General features: G+C 37.2%; 1 protein-coding gene across 4 annotated transcripts in view; it reads right to left on the bottom strand.

Annotated features, from left to right (window-relative positions):
• Positions 1 to 2,665: 2,665 nt before the first annotated feature.
• Positions 2,666 to 18,264, bottom strand: part of SPPL2A (signal peptide peptidase like 2A) — a 29,918-nt gene continuing 14,319 nt past the window's right edge. The window contains exons 7-17 of one of the 4 annotated variants that reach the window (XM_075100453.1): positions 17,767 to 17,863; positions 16,281 to 16,382; positions 15,504 to 15,585; positions 15,116 to 15,190; positions 14,353 to 14,409; positions 14,144 to 14,197; positions 13,621 to 13,720; positions 12,667 to 12,744; positions 12,171 to 12,331; positions 9,943 to 9,976; positions 2,666 to 5,325 (exon numbers count right to left, since the gene is read on the bottom strand). In XM_075100453.1, the coding sequence (XP_074956554.1) occupies positions 5,294 to 5,325; positions 9,943 to 9,976; positions 12,171 to 12,331; positions 12,667 to 12,744; positions 13,621 to 13,720; positions 14,144 to 14,197; positions 14,353 to 14,409; positions 15,116 to 15,190; positions 15,504 to 15,585; positions 16,281 to 16,382; positions 17,767 to 17,863 (872 nt within the window). In that variant the 3' untranslated portion in view covers positions 2,666 to 5,293. The remainder of the gene's footprint in view (positions 5,326 to 9,942; positions 9,977 to 12,170; positions 12,332 to 12,666; positions 12,745 to 13,620; positions 13,721 to 14,143; positions 14,198 to 14,352; positions 14,410 to 15,115; positions 15,191 to 15,503; positions 15,586 to 16,280; positions 16,383 to 17,766; positions 17,864 to 18,264) is intronic. The other 3 variants (XM_075100452.1, XM_075100455.1, XM_075100454.1) reach the window with 3 other exon arrangements.

The raw sequence follows: 18,264 nt of genomic DNA, 5'->3' as shown, positions 1-18,264 counted from the left end.
ATTTTTTAAATCAAGGGATAGTTACCTCATAATCAAAAGATAAAATTTTAGGTGAGCCTATACAGGACTGGTCTTAATTGTCCAACTTCAAATTCTTATTTGAGAGTGACCCTGACAAAAGCATCACTTTGTCCTGCAGAGGCTTGCTGTTCCATTTCCTAGAGAAAAAAGGGTACCAAGGGGGCATGTGTTTGCTCCTTTTTCCATCGTTACAATAATGTAAATTTACATTTTGAATTTATTTTTTAATTGCTCACCTACAAGAGAAATACCTGTTTGCTAATTTTCTGCAGTTAGTTGCCTTAAATCCAGGAGGATGGATCAATTTCCCAGCATAGTCTCCATTACCTTTTGAAACAAACATTGAAGGACCCCACTTTTCTTGTTGCTTTGATAGGGACACATCACAACAAAGCTTGAAATTAAATTAACTAAGTTATTGTTGACCTTTTAAATGTACCAATACCTGTTGTATTTCCTTGTATTCCCAAGCATGTGCAATACAGAGGTCGATATATTCTGGTAGCCTTTCTGCAAAACGCAGGGAGAGCCAGTTCGAGCACATTTCAGCTTCTGATAAAACTGTAAAAAACTTTCTTTACTTCTTTTGGTTTTCAAATCTAAGCCAGGTTGTTGCACCAACATTAATGCAACCCCAGAAAGTCAGTGGGACTGTAAAACAGATAAGGATGTGCAGAAGATAAGCTATTGTTTTAAATTACAGTTTCTGGTGGATTGAACTGGTGGGTGTGACGCTGCATTTAAGAGTCAAAAAAAAAAAAAAAAATCAACCTCCTCATAAACACTGGTCTGCATACCAGAACAGAGGCACTTATTGTCCAAGACAAAGTAATGTGCAAAGACACTTCAAAACATGCTGATATTGCCCCAAATAGAACAGAGAAAAGAAAGGAGATGAGTATGTGCACGAGCAAGGATAGGGAACAGAAAACCAGACAGCAGAATACCCGTGAGCACACTCCTAAGAAAAAGCTGAAGGGGAGCTCTTTGATCTAAACACTTCATTGGTTAAAAGGTCTTTGAGCTGCAAGCAAAAGAACTTCCGAGCTATTTGATGCCCTCAGTGTTCAGGGAAACAGGATCTTGCACATTCTTTATAAATAAGAAGGATTCCAGAGATACCTGAGCCTCCATCATCAGGCTCTCTAAAGAACACAAAACCTTGAACTTTGATCATTCATTTCTGACAAAAGGGCTAACAGTCTGAGTTGCTCTCCTTCTTTCCTTAAAAATTAGAAAGATAAATAATTCGCACAGTAAAATGTGCTAGATAGGCTACTTAAAAATGAAAGTGCTTTATCTTCTGAAAGCATTACAAATCCTAAGACAACTTTTAAATATGCTTATATCTAACAGTTTAGAAGAAGTAAATTATTCCAAGTGAAAAATCAAACTCACCTTGTGGTGACAAAATTTAAGTTTTTTCTATGGAGAAAAAAAAAGCAGGTTATTCAAACTGGAAAACAAGCAGAAAAATGCCTTAATAATCAGAGTAGCAGAGTCGGAAGGCTCCTCTATATCCAATCCCACCACTCAGAGCAGGCTGCCAGGCCTGCATCCATTTGTATTTTGAGTATCTCCAAGGATGGAATCTCCACAAACTCTCCGGGCAACCTGCTCCAGTATTTCTCCACACTCAGTGAAAAGCTTTTTCTTACGTCTAAATGGAATTGCATGGTAAAGACTGGACCAACCTAAACAGGCAAGCACTTGTTAACTAATAATGGCAACCCTCTTCCTTAGAAGAAAATGCTTCTCTTCTGCTTGCAGTTTTGAAGCCTCCAAGATGCAGTTTTGCTAGTGTCAAATGTACCAGCCTTAACAACAGCATGCATGGGGAACAGACAGTTAAAGACAAGGTTGCTGACTACAGCTGTGTCTGTTCTTCCTAACTTCTCTAGTTTAAAAAATAAATTCAAAGAGCATTTTGGAGAGTTTTCTCCCATATAAGTACACAATTACAGTAATTCAATGCTACTGGAACCTCCAGTGTAAGAGCAGAAGAGACTTAAAAACATGTTAAATACACACTATCTCAGGGTTCTAGGGATGTCTCAAGGATCACAGATCACACGTATTCAGGTTCAGTGATTCCCACCCCCTCGCCCAGCTGCCAACATTTCCAACCCAGCCTGGGTTTCAAGACTGAAGCTTGGCTTTTTCTTGCCCTTCATGTCCAAGGCTAAGTATGTTCAGTTGAACGACGATTCCACAGCACTAATTCCGAGGCTGAACGCAAGCAAGCTTGTTACTATCAAGAAGTTTGCATGTGTTAAATTTCTAACTCACTGTTTGTCAGGTATACTTTCACAGAGCCCCACGACTAAAGGCTGTACAATACACATTTGCTGAGTTAGACCAATAAAACTGAAGTAGCTCAATTCACAGACTTCAGTTCTGCCCCCTGCCCCTGGAAAAAAAATAGAGAGGGGGGGAAAAAAAGGCAATCCACCAAAACCACCACATAGGTATCTGCAAACAGAATCAGAACTTTGATACAACAGGAAGGATAAAAACTGTGACTACGTATTTATGGGTGTGTATCATGAATTTTTAATTTACTTGGTATTATGAAGTGTTAACTGTTTTGCCATAAACATTCACAGTAAGAAAAAGACGAGTCAGAACAAAGCAATTACTCAACTTTTTTTCCCCAAGTAACATTTATTAACAACATTCTTAAAGTGATAACTTAAGAGTCATAGGGAAGGGGCCTGTTGTCAGTAAACATACAATGAAAAGGTAGTAAGATTTTTATATTAAAGTATGACTAAAAAGGCTTTTAACATAGTGTTTAGCCCAACCAAATTTAATATTAAAAACATTCAAAATTGCTAAGTGTTGCAATCAGTTCTATTGAACTTATAAAAACCTCATTTCAGTAGTCAATACTAACCTATTATTTATATAAAATTTTGAACTCCATTCTTAATTCTTGTAAACAAAGCACCTAAGCATTTGAAAGAAAAAAAGTTAGTTTACATCCTATTAAACTGCAGCACATACGTGTGAAACCTCAGGCATGATTAGGCACGGAGCATAATTAGGCACAGAACAAGACAGGGCTTCCACAGCCAGCTGCTGAATACACTGCTGTTGCCAAAGGTATTCTTTATTTATACTAATTCCGTTATCATTTGTAGCTGAAAATTTAATAAATCCTCCATGAAGACGACTTCAAAGAGAAAAAGGAGTCATAGCACATAGATTTGTGAAGCTTCTCAGGGGTTTGAGAGCTGCATGACTTTGAATGAGTTATCTCTTTCAGGAATTCTCAGACACTTCTTCATAACCATTTAACTTAGATACTGGGCTTGTCAAAGAGCATGACAACAAACGCAGACATCAAGTTTGCAGCGGCTATTGGAACACGGGAGCATGCTGTAATTTATTATTAAGTGCCAGTCAAATAAAAACTGACAATGGTGTGCAAGATGATTGTATTCTGAGGCTGTCAGTTCAAGCTTAGGTCAAGAAAGTCGAGGGGGGGCAACTACTAGTGTATGGAAGCTGTTTGTAATTTCTGTTTTCTTAGGGAAGTTGCAGACAAGGTGGTTATCTTACCCGTATGAACTGGCACCACAGTCAATCTGTGTGAATGGCAACAACTGGTACTCAGGCTGTAAGTTTGTCTGCTCTTGACTCTTGCAAACAAAAGTTTAAACTTGGTAAAGATCATGTAAAGCAGTGAATTTGCAGTAAGCCTTTGTTAACTGCCAATATAGGTTTACAATTGTCTTAATTAGCATACTGCTAAACTAGATTTAATCTGGGTAAATTTTCCTGAGCCAACATGCCCCAAAGTAACTACAAATGCCTAGAGGTGACCTTCAGATGAACACTGAGGCATTTACAGGAGGCGCTGCAGGAAAGCCTGCATTGCCATTGCCCAGCATGTGCTTATTCGGTTGTTTTCTTCAGGGTTCTTGAACTTGTACTGACTGTAGGAGTGATATTTATTTAAAGAACAGGAAAACTGTTTTAACGACTACCTGACATTAGCACTAAGTGAACTCAGTGGTTTCCTGTTGTTGCCTTCTCCAATTATCTTTGGTGAAAAGTGTTAGCATTACAGCCATACAAGTTTTCTATGCCTACTCCCCCTCAGTTTGCAGTTTCCTGAAAAAAGAAGTGTCAAACTCAAACTCTTCTAAATGCAAACTAATAATTTCAAATATTTCTCCTTTTCTAAGTCTTTAAAAGATAAAACAGATTAAGATTAAACAAGTTAAAAGACATGCATTGGCCTTAACTAACACAGGCACTACTAACACTACTCAAACCTGTTGTTTTGTCTATCAATTGCAAAGAATTTTCAGAAATAGTTTCCAAAAAGTATGGTGTAGATGCAAAACCTAAAGAAATCTATCCTGTCTTCCTCCATCCCTTTGAACTGATCCACAGCCAAATGAAGACCACAAACATAGACCTAGTCTCAATGGGTAGAAGAACCAGGCCACAGTTAACATTTCACCCCACCTCCCCAGTAGCATTTCCTGAGCAAAAACCCTCTTGCCTTTCACACCATCTAACTATTCCAGGAGCTGTGCTGCTGTACCTAAGTTTCCAGGACCACTGTGTAAGTACCTCCCCCCCTTTCTTTTTTAAATGGTTGACAATGTATATAATCCAAAAGACTTGCATCAAAGCTTAACAGTTGCCACAATTAAGGCATAAGCCAATTATACTCTTGGGGGGAGCTCACAACCCCAAGCTAAATTTGCTCTGTTATCTATTTTATGGCTTACAGTGTACATGGACTAACATCCACACTGTTTCTTCAGCTACTTGTAATAATGGGACTATAGTTTCATTCTTTAGTTGCTATAGTTACGTTACTACCAATCTTTGCACTCAAAATCTGGAAAGGAATCTTATGAACTTGACTAGTCTTAATCAAAATTAAGAAAACATTTCATGCATCAAATTGATATGGGCAAGAAACTTTTTATAAAAATATACTGTATAGAAACACATTTGGAAAATTGCATAGAAAATATCCTTTTATTTAAATCGAAATAAGGCACGATTTTACTAGCTATGTTTTGGCTGTAAAAATGCAAGTATTTTGATTACTTTTATATTAACAGTATTTTCCATAAAAATACAGGTGCAGATGCAAAAAACCCTTTTACACAGAGTAAGAAATACTCTTGTAAAACTTCACCAAATTTACTGTAATTCACTTGTAGAAAATTTGAATACTATTTTAAATCAGGATCCTACATGTTATTGTCCTCCAGGCTGTTCACTAGCTGATGCTGTGCTTTCTTCATTTCCTGTATAATCCAGGTGTTCCATCATCTAAATGTAAAGAGAAAAAAAAAAGGAGGGCTTTTTATAAAGAAATATTGCTTTTCCCCCATTGGTCCAAAGTATTTGTTAGCTAAGAGAAATAAAATTAAATGTGTTAAGAGCGCATTTTAGCAGCATACAGATAGGAAGTCCTCTATAGATCAGAAAAGTATTCAAGCCAAATAATCAAAGCTCTTAGCTAATGCTTTCTACTACAAAAGCTTTCGCCAACCAAAGATCCAAGTCCTCTACAAGAAATTCAACTTATGAGTCAAAAGTGTCCCAATTATTAAATGCAGAGAACAGAAAACCCGACTGAGATCAAGCAAATTTTTCAAAGACATGGTTTGGAGAACTGGAAGTAGACCCTAGAATCCTAACATTTACAGGTTACAGGTTATTATCAAGCAATAGCTTGAATAGAGAAGACTAGCTTTCTCTTTTCATGACAGTAAAAGCTAGTTTTTACTAATATAGCTAACTGTATTGGCATAATTTCTTTGTAAATTTTTCGTTTTAAAAAGGTTAGTCCTGCAACAGAAGCTAATCTAAACCAGATTATTATATAGACTTCTTATACTTCCCAATTAATGTAACTGGTTAGGTTACTGGAATAACACAAAACATTGTATTTTTCCTGACTAAAAAGCAGCCTGTTTCTCTATCCATTGCTGTATTCCTAGGGGGCGATGAAGGCTCTAGTTTCCTCCCTGGGACAAGGCATTGAATAAATTAGAGAGGTAATACACACATTTGTTAGCATGGCAACCTGAAAGCCATCAGTGTGAGGGCTAAAGAATTAAGCATAATTAGCAAGAGGCCAAGGATTGGACGGTTTTGACAGCTGACAACCAGAGTCAGAAGATATGGAAGTAGTAAAGCTAATGCTGAAAAAACAGAACACGTCAAGGAGCTCGGATGCCCAGCATGGCAGGATTATTATGACAAGTGCATATTGCTTTCATAATAAAAAGGCAGAAAACCCTGCATACATTCTTCCACAGTGACATACCCTGCCTAGTAGCAACAAGGCTCCCTGTCTCTGTAACAGCTGCTCACTGTGTGGGTTCTAAGCTGGGCAGATTTCCATGTGGTAAGGACACGATTGCCCTCCCGTCTTACTAGCACCCACTGGAGGATCCTTGGCAAGACAAAGCCAGGCTCTGACACTGCTGCGTCATACACACTTCAGTGTGGTATGAGTCTATATATAGGGTAAAGAGAGTAGTTCCATTAACTTCTCTCTTCTCTAGCCATGACCCACCTTGGTGCCATACCCTCTTTTACACCAACACAATTGGTTTACTGCAAGGTATACAAAAAATAGGTTTGCTTAAACAAGCTGTTTCGCAATCCAGATGCACCAGCATGTCATGCAGTAAGTTGAGATGACAGTTCCAAGGCAGAAACAAGTCACTGGGACTTGGGTAAGGTTTAGGAGAGCCTAGTGGCCCCAATATCAATCTGACTAAAACCAGAAAAGGTCTTTCACATCCCTCCCTTCACACATCAGAATTGAGACAAGAATAATTAAGGCAGGCACTAGTCTTGCAGATACAACCAAGAACTGAGTTATAGCAATAGCACACACTCAGTCCAGCAGTGAATAGCAAGCTCCCGTGTTAATGACAATCTTGCATTCACTTCGGTATATCTAGAACTTTCCCCTGGCACTGTGACCAAAAACCCACATCAAAAGTCACCCAAAGCAAAACCACTCCCTACAATTACCGAAGTCAAACTGTCATTTTGAATGAGGATTGAAATATTTGTTCCGGGAAGAAACAACAACAAAAAACCCCACACAGTACCACATTACATTAAGCAATGCCATGTACCTTCCTTCATCCTAGGGAGGATCATCTAACAGCTGGCACAGAGCAGGTAGTTTTGGTAACTTAGTAAAACGTTTCCATATTAAATTGACAAGATGCTTCCAGAAGGAAGAACTAACACTATTTGCAACAATTCAGTGTATCTCAAAGATTCTTTTCTTAATCCTACAACTGGGTAAGTAGCACAAAAAGTACTTATGCTGGAGATACCACTTGTATTTAAATTTTAAAGTCTCTGCATAATATATCTGATTTTTAAGTTAACTTACTTTAAAACCAAAATGGCTAGTAGGGCATAAAGGGTGTTTGGGGTTTTTTGATAGATGTAAATGTTATAAGGCAAAAAAAAAAAAAGCCACCCCACTCCATTACTAATCTCTCTACCCTACAGAAGAAGAGCCCACAACTTGAAGTCAAGGACAACAGGTGCCTTTCTAAAAGTGTAAGATTGCATTAAGCAGCTTTTCCCACAAGTGTATCTCAGTTGTAGGTTCTCTCAGGACAACCCCATCCTCAAAGTCTCAGCAGAAGCTGCAGGAATCTTTACGACCACCAGCAGCAAGATGAAAGCACCAAGCTGAAATCCTGGACAAAGTTGTTGTTTCAGGCCTCGAGAGAGCCAAAGGAATCAGACTGTACATTGTGGAGAGCTGATGAACATTTTTACAGTGGAAGAGATTCAGAAGCCTTTCTCCCACATCTGAATTCTTGACAGTTTTTAAGGGGGAGTGTCAAGATGTATTTTAGTTACAAAGCTATCTTTGTTTTTTAATAGTTCATAATGGTAGGAGATGGGGTTTTTATGTTTAACCTACCAACCCACCTCCCACAAAAAAAAAAAAAAAACCAAAAAAAAACCAAATCACCAACACCACACACAGAGCTCCAAACTAGAAATGGCAATACAAACTTTTGCCTGTAAAAGAGTACATGGCACCTATGCATACACTTGACTGCAATATTTGCTCTGATTATGATGCAAATTAATAATAGCTATAAGTTGTTAGGAATTATGTGAATGCAAGTATCTAAAATGCAATTTAAAATTGCAGTACTAAACAGCAGGTGCATGCTGTGTAACATGCCAATGAGAAACCTGTTATTATTTCAAAGAGAATTAAAAAAGCTTGCTAAACACTTCAAACTGACAAACTCCAAAGAGTTACAAGACCATTCTATCTAGAAGACTTCAGAGTTGTATTAGACCACTAGATTTTTCATGATGTTACTCAAATGACTTCATAAATGGTACTGATACAAAAAACAAATACTATTTTCAAATGCAATCAGTAACTGGGAAATAAGTATCAAATTAGTTTATCATGCAGGCATACATGAGGAGCATAGCAATCCAGAAAACCTAGAAAACCCTTTATTATACACTTCACAGCAGCAATACTGTGCATTTGGTGGCAGGAAAATAGGTACATAACTCTCCCAATAAATCCCTGTGCTTCAGTGAACAGTTAAAATGTTTTTTCTGTGCAGCAGCTCATTACAGCTCAAGATTACTCCGTAAAAAAGACAAACAGCATAACTAGAATTTAAGACTGCATCATTACGCAGAAACAGAAATGCTCTCAGCTAAGAGTTATGGGACCTCAGAGCTATCTTAGGGAGTCAAGTACTTCTCACATGTATAAAGCAGAAACTGAAAAACTGATTTTAACAATCCTATCCAAGAACTTGAGTGCACACAGCAGGACAGAAGAATTTTAAGTTATAAAAACACAGTCTGGCCATCTGATTTTAATTTGCACTCAATCTCTCCCACTTCCTAACCTCTTCTTGGGTTTGTATCTAATTTCTTTATTATCAAGGCTTTTTAATGAGACTTAAATTGTTAAAGTACTCTTTATTAGAAGAAAGAAGCCAATTAGAAAAGTACTTTTTATTTCAGTATTGAAGACATAGGCAGAGTTCATCATCTCAAATTGTCTTCAGTGCATACGGCAGACATGCTACGCTTTATAAATAGACGTATAAATCTAGACTGATGACTCTACTTCAAGATTGTATTTAAATGCTTAAATTCTGCAAGAAGTCAAAATTTTAAAGTTTGCATTGCTCTCTCCGTGCTGTGCTCAAGACAACAGACAGCTAAAATAAGTACCATCAGTGTTCACAGTCATGAGCTATAGCCTATTAAGGTTAAACCTTCTCACTGCAGTCTAGAAGCTGTGCAGCAGCAAGGCCACAGAAGCTGGTCCAAAACCTTGCTCCCTCTCCCACTGCAAGCATTGTAGACAGTACAGGATAAAGTACACCATTGAGTAATAACATGATAGAGGGACCATAGAGATGGTTACTAAAGGCAAATTATAATGCTGAACATTATAACAGAGGACAACAAAATTATTGTTTAGCAATTAGCAGGTTTTCATGCCAATGCAGCGGCACAGAAAAATTAGGTGAAGTACTTCTATATAGGTAACAGTAGAGGAACTAACACCAGTTCTAAATATTTGAAGACACTGCTAGGGATTTGGGAAATTATAGAGTAGAGGCATACAAAGCTTGCCTTCAGGCTTAGGAATCATGGTTCCATTAGTACTTAATATATTAAAGTTTCCTGTATTCCTTAAAGAAAACCAAACCAAACCCCAAACCTAAGTGTAAAAACAGATTTATAGTTTGTCTTCACTTCTACCCTCTTCTATTGAATTAAAAAGAAAAATTAAAAAGAAGATATGCAAAAAAGAGTGAAAAGAGGAAGCAGGGTGGGGGGAGAGAAAAAAAGAAACTCTAACATGATTCATAAAGTTGCATTAAAAGAAGGCCATAATCACACCTTGTAGCAAAGGCGTCCTGGAGGAATCCGATACCTAAATAAAATTCATTTCATTATTAAAATCATATACAGCAAAAATCAGAAAAATCCAGAACTCAAAAAAGCTAACTAATGGACTACAAACAAACAGCAGCATTCATGATGTTGAGTGACCTGATAACACTGGATAACACTTGTACCTGCTGTTATACCCCTATTCTTAAGACACTTTGCTCTGACAAGTCTGTGAGGTTTCCCTGTTCCCGTGAGGACAAAGCAAACCTCTACAGCCTGGTCACCCTTGTCAGTGGGGCAGCTCTGCTGCAGTCCAAATTACAATTGTAGCAGCAAAAAAATAGCCTTCTGTCACCCTTCTGTATCTTTCTTCCCCTCAGAATGAACACTGAAAGCTGCAGACTTCAAACCTGGGGTTGTGTGGTGTTTTTTGGGGGGGGTTGGACTGGGGTTTTAAAAATTTTTTTATTGTTGTTTTTTGTTTCTTGGGTTTTTTTTTTTACTTGTTTGTAAGTTCAGTAAGGACAGTTCAAAATACAGCTTCATATGGGGAGGACAGCATATGAGGAAGATCAACACTGCAGCATTCTGAGAGTGCAACTTGAATAATACCCTCTGGAAAAAAGCATTAATATAGAAAAAGTTCTTCAGAAAGTTATAGAAGAATAGGAGTTAGTAAAGTTACACAAAGGTGTTCAATCACAGACAAGTCTAACTCAGGGGTGGTGGAGTAGAAATCAACATTTCAAGCAGTGCCAGAAATGAAGTAATCTGACCTCAAAGCAGGCTGAAGTTCTGAGCAATTTTAATCCTTCAAGAACCAGTTGAAAGGACATGAATAACTACTATGGCAATAAAATTCTTCCAAATACAAGTTTTTCTATGAGAAGTGCAATAAGTTTTTGCCACTGAAGAGACTTGCCAGATTTACTTAAGCCAATCTTACTCGGAACTCAAGTGAGTAAAATAAATTGCAAAGCTTTTCCCCCCCCAAGAGTCCCAGAGTTACTGGGCTTTATATGCGACACTGCTTATTTTAGAACAGCAGTGACCAGTCTATATACAAACATATGGTAAGCCAAATTCATTCTGACCTGCAGAGAAACATTTCACTGGACCTATGAAAGGAGAAGAGTTGTTTTTGACAAGACAGGGTATCTACTTAGAACTGAAGATCTCCTGAGTAATTTCATACCTAGCCAACCTCCAGCTGAAGCAGGTGTACAATATTAGATGCACAAAAGGTAGCGTTTACCTGATAATACTAGAGGCACTGCGTGCCTGCAGTTTTACATTTACAAGAATTACCACCAACCTGACCTCCGTTGACCCACTTAAACTTCGCAATCCAGAAGCTGAAAAAGCAGAACTACTCCCTTCCACCACCAGCCTCACATCACCCACCACCCACCACATCAGGCTATCCATTCTCTGAGCTGAGTTCAACACAGCCTAGATACAGGCAATAGTTGCTGAATTCTAACAATATTGGACTTCACTCTAAATTTTGGTTTGAGACCTAATCTTTAGGCTGGTCTGTCTTGTGATAAATGCTGGGTCACAAGGTCTACTGGCACACTCGGTTACTACAGCAAGTCAAATCAGGGGGAATGTGCACATGTCAACAGGCAAAGGCAGACAGCTGGTGTGATTTTAAGGACTGCAATTCCTGGGTAATGTTAGCAATAACCAAAGGGGAAAAGCAGAATACCCAAGGCAGCTTGTACACAGTGTGTGCTGTGATAGAAAACAGTTCTATAACCACCCAGCTGTTTTGTGCTGAATGCTCCATATAATCCTGATGGTGCAGGATTCCAGTGATGCGTGGAAAGTTTCTAAAATTCTAGTTGATTACCAACTTTTTTGAACTGTCTCTTAATACAGGACTAGTGCAGATTGGAATCTGCACGCTTAGTTCTGTGACATGTTGCACCACACCATTATGATAGTTAAGGAATGTTAAAATATGAAAAAAACATTTCAAAGAAAGTAAGACAGAACAATACTTTTTTCCATGAGTACTGAACTCATTTCATCTCCCTTAAGCTTTGCTTTGCCATGTCAACTACTAGAGTAAGTTTTTCTAAGACTATTTTTCCTTATTCATTCCAGAAGATAACTAACATTTAGGTAAAACTAGTAAAAGTTGGATTGCAAGTGATATATTACCAAGTACTTAGAAAAGCACAGAGTCCAAGCAATTAACACCAATATACTCAAGGTATCCAGCCTACCTGATAACTACTTCCCTTCCAAAATTTCTTCATCTCTTTGCGCCTCCAAGCAACAAGCGAACTAGTGATGAGTGTACATGGTACGAGATAGAGTAGGGCAGGTTGTCCCATCTTCATTAATGCCAAAACAATGAAAGTCAGCACCATACCAACGGCATAAGCTATAAAAAGATATTTACACATATACAATCAAGAAGAGGTGAATTTTTTTATTAAGTCACACATTTTAGTATGCCAGAATTTTTTAAGTAGTATCTTCCTTGTTAATATAACTGAAAAGCGGAACAATAGGTTGCTCTGTATTTGGGAGCTTTCTCAAAGCAACTGACTTCCATAAAGAATACTCACCTTAAATATGGGCAGGCACACTGAAAAAAAGATTATAAAGAGATTCTTGACAACACTGAACCTTTACTTGAAGATAACTATCTAGTTCTGCCATTTGAAAAAAAGCTAGCATGAAGATTAACATTTCTGAAATATCAACATGATTTACCTATTGTACAGGAAATGTAGTATATGGAAGATGAACTTGTTTGAACATCAAATCTTCGACAATAGGCAACCAGAAGCCCTTGATTAAAAAAAAAAAAGGAAATATTTAGCCATTAATTTTTTTCTCCCCAGTCATCCAAATGAAACCAGCATAAAAAGAATTTATAGTAACACTTCCATTGCTGTATGTTATCTTCTTCCCATTTATTTCTGGAAAGCCAAGAACCAGTTTAAGAAATCCTATGGTAAGTCTTGAAAATTCAAACCATAATGCAAATATGAGCCAAGTGAGCTTGGTATTAAAAGGTTTCGGGGTTTTTTTTTTTTAAGCAAGCTAATTACACCATGATATTTTCAATTTTAAAGGCCCTAATACAGAAGAGTAACAACCTAGTTTTAATACTTCAATAGGGTTTCAATGCTTGCTCTTAACAATCAGCAATTTTACCTCAGTACAAACCACTGGAAAAGGTAGAGAGCATGCTGTTCATGAGATGGTGTTTTGTGCCTGACCTCAGTAATTTGCTCAAGACCAACTATGGCAAAATTCAGCTCTTGTGAGAAAGATGGAAGAATTTGATAATACATTTTCTGTTACCTCACCTCTAATTAGGTAGTCTAGGATAGAAAAATACTGTGAAGTCACAGAATACTTGCTTTCTGTGAGATTTTGATGATATTTAATTAATACTTAGGACTGGATTTATCTGTGGGACTTGTATTTACACAATACAGTGCAACAGAAAAGTAAAAACCCTACACTATTTAAGTGTTCTATAACATACTAAGCTTTCATCTATTTTGACTTTTGTTGTATTCTGCACTGACAGATCAAGGCAAACTGCTGCATTTGATTCAGTAACAACTTTGTAGAATAAACTCTAGTATAAGGCAGTCCAGCATCAAAACCAAAATATTTAATTGTAAGTTACAATTGCCAAAAACATTTGCTCACCTGGGACAATAATGTCTCCAAAACCCAACAATGAAAATGGCATGTCACACAGTGTCGATGCAGAGTATTCAAGTCTAGGCACTCTAATAACCACAGGTAACTGTAAAACAGTATTTTAAAAGCCCTCATAAATCTAATCTAAAGCATCCTGTTGTTCTGGATTTGTTTGTTTGCTTAAATTAATAAATAGTTTTAATTAATTAATTATTAATTCAGAACTTCAAAATAGGTAGAACCTAAAGTAAAAACCAGACACCAACATAGAGAGTGGATAAAGCTTAAGGCATCAGGTAAGGTGGAATTTCAGATTTACAAATAGTATGCGCACACACAAAAAAAAAGTTAAAACAACATTTAACCATATAATGAGAATAACAAGTCTGGATTATTAACCTAACTATAGAGTATTGACCAATGATATCCAGGCCCTGAAGAGAAATTTGGACAGCCAGGTTTTCCCCAAAAGAATAGTCTTTTCAGAGGGAATCATTGAAAAATCCAGTATCTGAAATACAATCCTTACTTTCTCATGGGGAGCTGAGCGTTCAGCAGGGACTTCCACCAAGTTTCCATCATTCTAGGATCAAACCCAAGTCAACAGGTATTTAATACTTAAGAAAATAGCAGAAGCTGGCTATATTTTGTGAGAAAGTTATGCCAAAAAGCACGCTACAAATTAGCTATGAAATGTCAGTATTTGTATGTTGCACATATTAAAACAACTATTCATACCTTTTCACTGTTTCCAAAAGGACCAGCTGCAACTTCAACCATTATACTTGCCCCATTCTGAAATTAAGGTTATATTTCAATAGTTAGTGGTTTAATATACTAAAACTTTATTACTACATTTACAAAAAATGCTTGTACCTCATCTTACAGTTCAGGATTGGAAAGTCCTGAATATCAAAAGGAATGCATTAGTATCATACAGTATTATATAGTATGGTCTTGCATTAAAAACACATAGTCCAGCATAAAATTACTACTTAAAAAAAAAAACCAAAGCCAAACAACAAATCCAGTCTAATTAGCTGGAATTTTAGATAAAAATGTGTCAGCTTTTTCTGCCATGAGCTTTCTGCTTCAAAATAAAAGAAAGTACACTTGCATGCGGTTCATACTACACTGCAAATGAACACCGCAGAGAATACTAGGGCATGTTCCAATATATGGGTATTAAGAGCAAAAGGATGAAGAAAACTGCAGGACAATCTTTTTTCATCATCACGCTGTCACACAATTGGGGACAGCTGACTTTTGGCCATGTGATTGCTAAAATAGTCATTTAACAAAATTTATGGCACCTACACAAGCATTACACTATACAGCCCCTGCAACATGAAAATTTAGGCCACTGCTGTCTTAATTGGAGAAAAAGAGAAAGGAAGCCAGCATTTCTGCACCAAGAATACTGAAAACGCTAATCTGTTTAACAGAAATACTGCCCAATGCCATTTTTGTTTTTATTTTAAAGATATAGTCACAGACATACCTTTGTGATAAACGGTGTTATGAAGACAAAAAATACATCGTATAGAAGGAGAAGGCCTAGAAGTATCACACAGGACTGGCAAAAAAAAAAAAAAAAAGATAAATTACTGTAGGTTTTCATGGACTGCATAGTTAGATTCTGGTACCATTACTATAACACCATGTTAAAAAGAAAAGAAAAGCAAAAAAAAAAAAAGACACACCCTCCTCCCACCCCCATATGTGTTTATTCTGGCATAACACTTAGAGCAAGATTAATTTACCTTAATTATTAAAAATAGACAAGATTTTAATATATATTTCTTGAGTGTTGAAAACCTACTTCTTGACACTAAACTTACAGATTCATGGCACGAGAATAGTTTCTTAGATTAAGCAACTTACAGTACCTTAAAGTTGGGCATTTTCAGTGTTTTAATAAAGTTTAGGCAGAAAGCAACTCCCAAAATATCTTGCAAAATCCAAGCCCACCTAAAAATAAGAAGGCATTTTTACATATTGTTCAAACTAGTGCTGGAATCTAAGTACAATAATGATTTTAGATTTTGCTGGAAATAGCAAGATCACAAAATTGATTGGAAAGCAGGAAATTAGTTTTTAGGAAGTACTGCTACCAAAACCACAAAAATGCTAGTTTCAAGACGGTCAACTTACACTAGCTTCTGATAATAAATAGGTAACTGTTCTTTATCAGCGTACTACAGAGAAAATTAGTTAAAAAGAGGCCATAACAGGGCCTTGGTGTGCACTTGTATGATTGCTGACTTGACTGGAAGCCCTACTAAACATCTGGCTCAAGATTCTACTTGGGATTTTACTATAGTATTTGTGAATTTGTGGTCCTGTTTTCACTGGACCACAGGATGCATAGGTCCTATGGTCCTTATGCTATTTTTGCACTTTCTTCCTCTGTGGCAATCATTAGCAATCAAGCTAGTCTTTCTCATCTTTGTAATTTTTTGTAACTCCAAATTACCACACAGCTCATTTGTATAGCTTTGTTCTCTATTATTCCCATGCTTGCTAAGCTTCATAAATATTTTCATGACCTTTTTGAAATCAGCATAGGAGTTTAGGATGCCGTGCTCCAGGATTAGTTATACAATGGGAAGTTCATTAATGATAATTACTCCATGTACTCTTTTAAGTCAGAATGCATCACTTACCTATCTTCATTTCTAAACACTGCCCAGACAACAGCTGCTGCTATGCAGAATACAGCAAGAAAAATAAGCCTCACTTCAATGTTTTTGTTGCAACATGCAATCCTAAAAGAAAATAATTATATTAAAAAAGAAAGCCTGCAACAGCCAAAACACATGCCTGTGCTATCACGGACCCTTAAGCTGACACGGTGTTCTCATCCTGAGAGCCTCTTGTTTGCCGGTTTGTTCCACTCGGACTCAGGTGGCATTATTCTTGCAACTGCAGTACCAGTCCTTCTCTGGGCTGCATTAAAAACATGCCCACAGAGAGTAAACCAAGTTGGGCTTTGATGGCCAGTCCTCATTTTAGCAAACACATCCAGGGAGGCAGCAAGCAGATGAATTTATTTAATCCATTTCTGTCATGTAACAATTATGCCATGAGAACTGTTAGTGAGGGACAGTCATGTCGTGATTCCAGAAGGGGGAGGAAAAAAATCAATTTTAGGACACATAGTACAAGACTAAAAATGGAATAACTACGTATTGCAAAGTTGTGAGCCAATATCTGTTTCCACAGCCTACTAAATTTTTCTGGGACAGTTCTTGAAATGATAATGCCTGTCCTGCAGCTTACACAAAACCTGCTGTCTTTTCCAGCTGATCTCTACCTTTGGTGTGCTACTGGATCACCTGGCACTAATATCCTGTACTAAATAACATGCAAACATAGTCTTAGGCTTCCAAGCTTAAAACCATGTTTCTTTTGGGGAAAAGAACCATTTGTTGCATTAAACATTAGGGTTTTTAAAAGTGAAAATATAGGGGAAGAAAACAGGGATGTTCCCATACTCACTAATACCTGCAGGGTATCTAACTTGAATTAGTAAGAAGAGGCTATCTGTACACTGATAACCCACTACCCGAGTTAGGACTGTAACCGATAACTTCTAGAACAGAGGACAAGAGGACATGAGTAATGTGTGGCCTTCGCAAGAAAAAAATGAAACTTGGTCTGTCACAGGCACAGTACACATGAAGATGGCGGAGGGGACACAGAATACTCTATTGCCTATAGCATAGTACTTGCTGAAAGCAGTCCACTAAGAACTGGAAACTATTTAGCATTCCCATTGCCAAGAAAACTAAGTATGTGCAGGATCCCCCCTTACAGAGTTAAAGTGAGCACACCCTACAGGCAATCAGAATTTTGTAAAACTGAGCTCAGATAGCCAAGCAGAGCCTTTCAAGTTTGACTATAGCAATGCTTTCATATAAAGGTAACAGCAAATCTCCCACAACACTATTTTAACTGTTGGTTATGCTACAGATACCTTTAATATCTATTAAAGGAGCTTGCGATTTTCTTTCATAACAATGCTGCACACTAAACCATATAGGAAACAATCTGCCAAACTGTTCTTGTATTTTCACACTACCATGAGTAGCAACCAGAAAATGCCAAAAAGAGACCTTACATTTATAATATTTGAAAGGTGTACAATACCTGCACTGCCCAAATGGTATTTCTCCTATTAATGCCGCAAGACAGTTGTATAGACTCATTGCAGATGCCAAGCAGAAGACTGATATTATAACATACACTAAATAAAAAGAATGGAAGACAGCAATCAGTGACAAAATACAATAGAAAAAATAACAGAAAAGAAACACAATCGTGTACATTTGATATAAACTGTTAAGTTATAGCACTGCTTGATACAGTCATTGGAGACTACTGCCAGCTGATTACAGAAAGTGCTAGATTCTGAGTGTCTCTGCCATGACAAGAGCTGTCATCAGACTTGAGTTTTGAAAATTTTTTTAATTTAAAACCTTCCTTTTTGTTTAAAAAACAAAAAAAATTCCTCCCTTTCATTAAGAAATATGTCATCCGCTACTGCTTTCACATTCTTTTATTTGGCTATGGCTAAAACCAAAGCTTCATTTTACACCTACCAGCTTTCTCAATTTCTGACATTATTCCTCAATTCAAATTTTCTTT

This window comes from Phalacrocorax aristotelis, chromosome 7 (genome assembly GCF_949628215.1).
Source record: "Phalacrocorax aristotelis chromosome 7, bGulAri2.1, whole genome shotgun sequence".
Lineage (NCBI taxonomy): Eukaryota > Metazoa > Chordata > Aves > Suliformes > Phalacrocoracidae > Phalacrocorax > Phalacrocorax aristotelis.
This window is presented reverse-complemented; position numbering and strand designations above follow the sequence as displayed.